The sequence below is a fragment of the Pygoscelis adeliae genome, unplaced genomic scaffold (assembly GCF_000699105.1).
Source record: "Pygoscelis adeliae isolate BGI_AS28 unplaced genomic scaffold, ASM69910v1 Scaffold1317, whole genome shotgun sequence".
NCBI lineage: Eukaryota > Metazoa > Chordata > Aves > Sphenisciformes > Spheniscidae > Pygoscelis > Pygoscelis adeliae.
In genome coordinates this window covers 1-1,704 of record NW_008825135.1, presented here as the reverse complement: position 1 = coordinate 1,704, position 1,704 = coordinate 1, and the positions used below count along the sequence as shown (strand labels likewise).

Sequence of the window (1,704 nt, the reverse complement as noted above, 5' to 3'; positions counted from 1 at the left end):
AAAGAAAGAGGATGAAGAGGGGTATGGGGGAGCAACGTCAAACCACAAGATGCTTCCTCCACAGCAGAGCATGAAAGCAGGTCTTTGGCGAGCAAAAGGTGATTCTTCTTTGAATGGATAGTCAATATATGGGGGAAAAAAAAAACCTTAATGAAAAAAATAAGACAAAAAAAAAAAAAGATCTGAAAAAATCTGATGGGTACAAGCAGACAAGCTTAAAGTGCTCGGGAGCGGCCGCGGCCGTTGCTCCTGTCTTGGGTTTCTCCACGTGACACCGAGACGAGCCGGTCCCTTTGTTCCTTACAGCTCCAGAAAGTCGGATGCAAGCTACAGATTCTCCAGACAACTCAACAGCCGTATGAACGGGACGTCCACGCTGCTCCTGAAGCGGCTCCTCCCGCCCCGCCTCAGCCGGCATCACGGAGAAGAGTTTGGCTCCGTCAAGGTTTCGGCTCCACCAAGGTTTTTGGCTCGAGACGAGCCGGTCCCTTTGTTCCTTACAGCTCCAGAAAGTCGGATGCAAGCTACAGATTCTCCAGACAACTCAACAGCCGTATGAACGGGACGTCCACGCTGCTCCTGAAGCGGCTCCTCCCGCCCCGCCTCAGCCGGCATCACGGAGAAGAGTTTGGCTCCGTCAAGGTTTCGGCTCCACCAAGGTTTTTGGCTCCATCGGGGTTTTGGCTCCACCAAGGTTTCGGCTCCACCAAGGTTTCGGCTCCATCGGGGTTTCCGCTCCATCGGGGTTTTGGTTCCATCAAAGTTCTGGCTCCATCAAAGTTTCGGCTCCACCAAGGTTTCGGCTCCACCAAACCCTCCCGACAAGGAGCCGTGATGAGCTTTCCCTCCCTTGGGACCTTCTGTGTCTGAACTGACCTCATGGATAGAGACCACCGGTCCTTACGACACAGGGGCCGCCCCGTACAGCTGAGGTGCATCCTCCCATGAAGGCTGTGGAGACCCTCTCGCTGAGGGAAGGGCCGTCCCCTGCCTCAGGAGAAGACGTAGAGCTCTAGCGCGCATCGTGCCATTCCTTCATGGACGTGGAGTGGCCCCTTTGCGCCCCCGGGGTCTGCCAACCAGGTCTTCCCGACAGCTCCAAAACTGGGTGATCTCGCCCCAGGCGCCTGCCGCCACCACCCAGGACTTGGGGGACACCTCACCTTGATGGCCATCACCCAGGACTTTGAGGACGTGGTGGCTCCGAAGGCTTGGAGAGCCTGGAGAACCCACCTGGACTTTATTTCTCCCACCCATCCTGGAGGATCTCCGGGTCTTTTTGGTGGAACACCGTAAGGACGTGCCCCACACGTCTTGGGGTTGAGCACCAGCCAAAGAAAAAAACAAACCAACCCCGCTGAGCTCCTCCCTGCCCAATTTTGGGGTGATCTGTGGGGTGCTGCTGCCTGACCCTCACGACCATCAAGCCGGGGAAGGTGTCACCTGCTTTCCCCATCCTTGACGGGAAAGCCGGAGCTCCTCTTCCCACCCCAAAACGGGCTCATGGATGGACCCGTTGGTGACGGATGAGGGATGAGCTCTCACCGAAGCTCTTCCCGCAGCTCGAGCAGGTGAAGGGCTTCTCCCCCGTGTGGGTCCTCCGGTGCCGGTGGAGATGCGAGAGGCGTCCAAAACACTTCCCGCACTGGGGGCACCTGTAGGGCTTCTCCCCGGTGTGGATCCGCTGGTGGGTGATGAGGTTGG

At 57.4% G+C, this 1,704-nt stretch overlaps 1 protein-coding gene across 1 annotated transcript in view; it reads left to right on the top strand.

The window, feature by feature from the left end:
- Positions 1–1,209, top strand: part of LOC103920533 (zinc finger protein 883-like) — a gene marked incomplete at both ends in the record, with an annotated part of 9,712 nt that extends 8,503 nt beyond the window's left edge. The window contains 2 exons of the mRNA XM_009328281.1: positions 504–642; positions 1,084–1,209. Coding sequence (XP_009326556.1) covers positions 504–642; positions 1,084–1,209 — 265 coding nt within the window. The remainder of the gene's footprint in view (positions 1–503; positions 643–1,083) is intronic.
- Between the last annotated feature and the right edge of the window lie 495 nt (positions 1,210–1,704).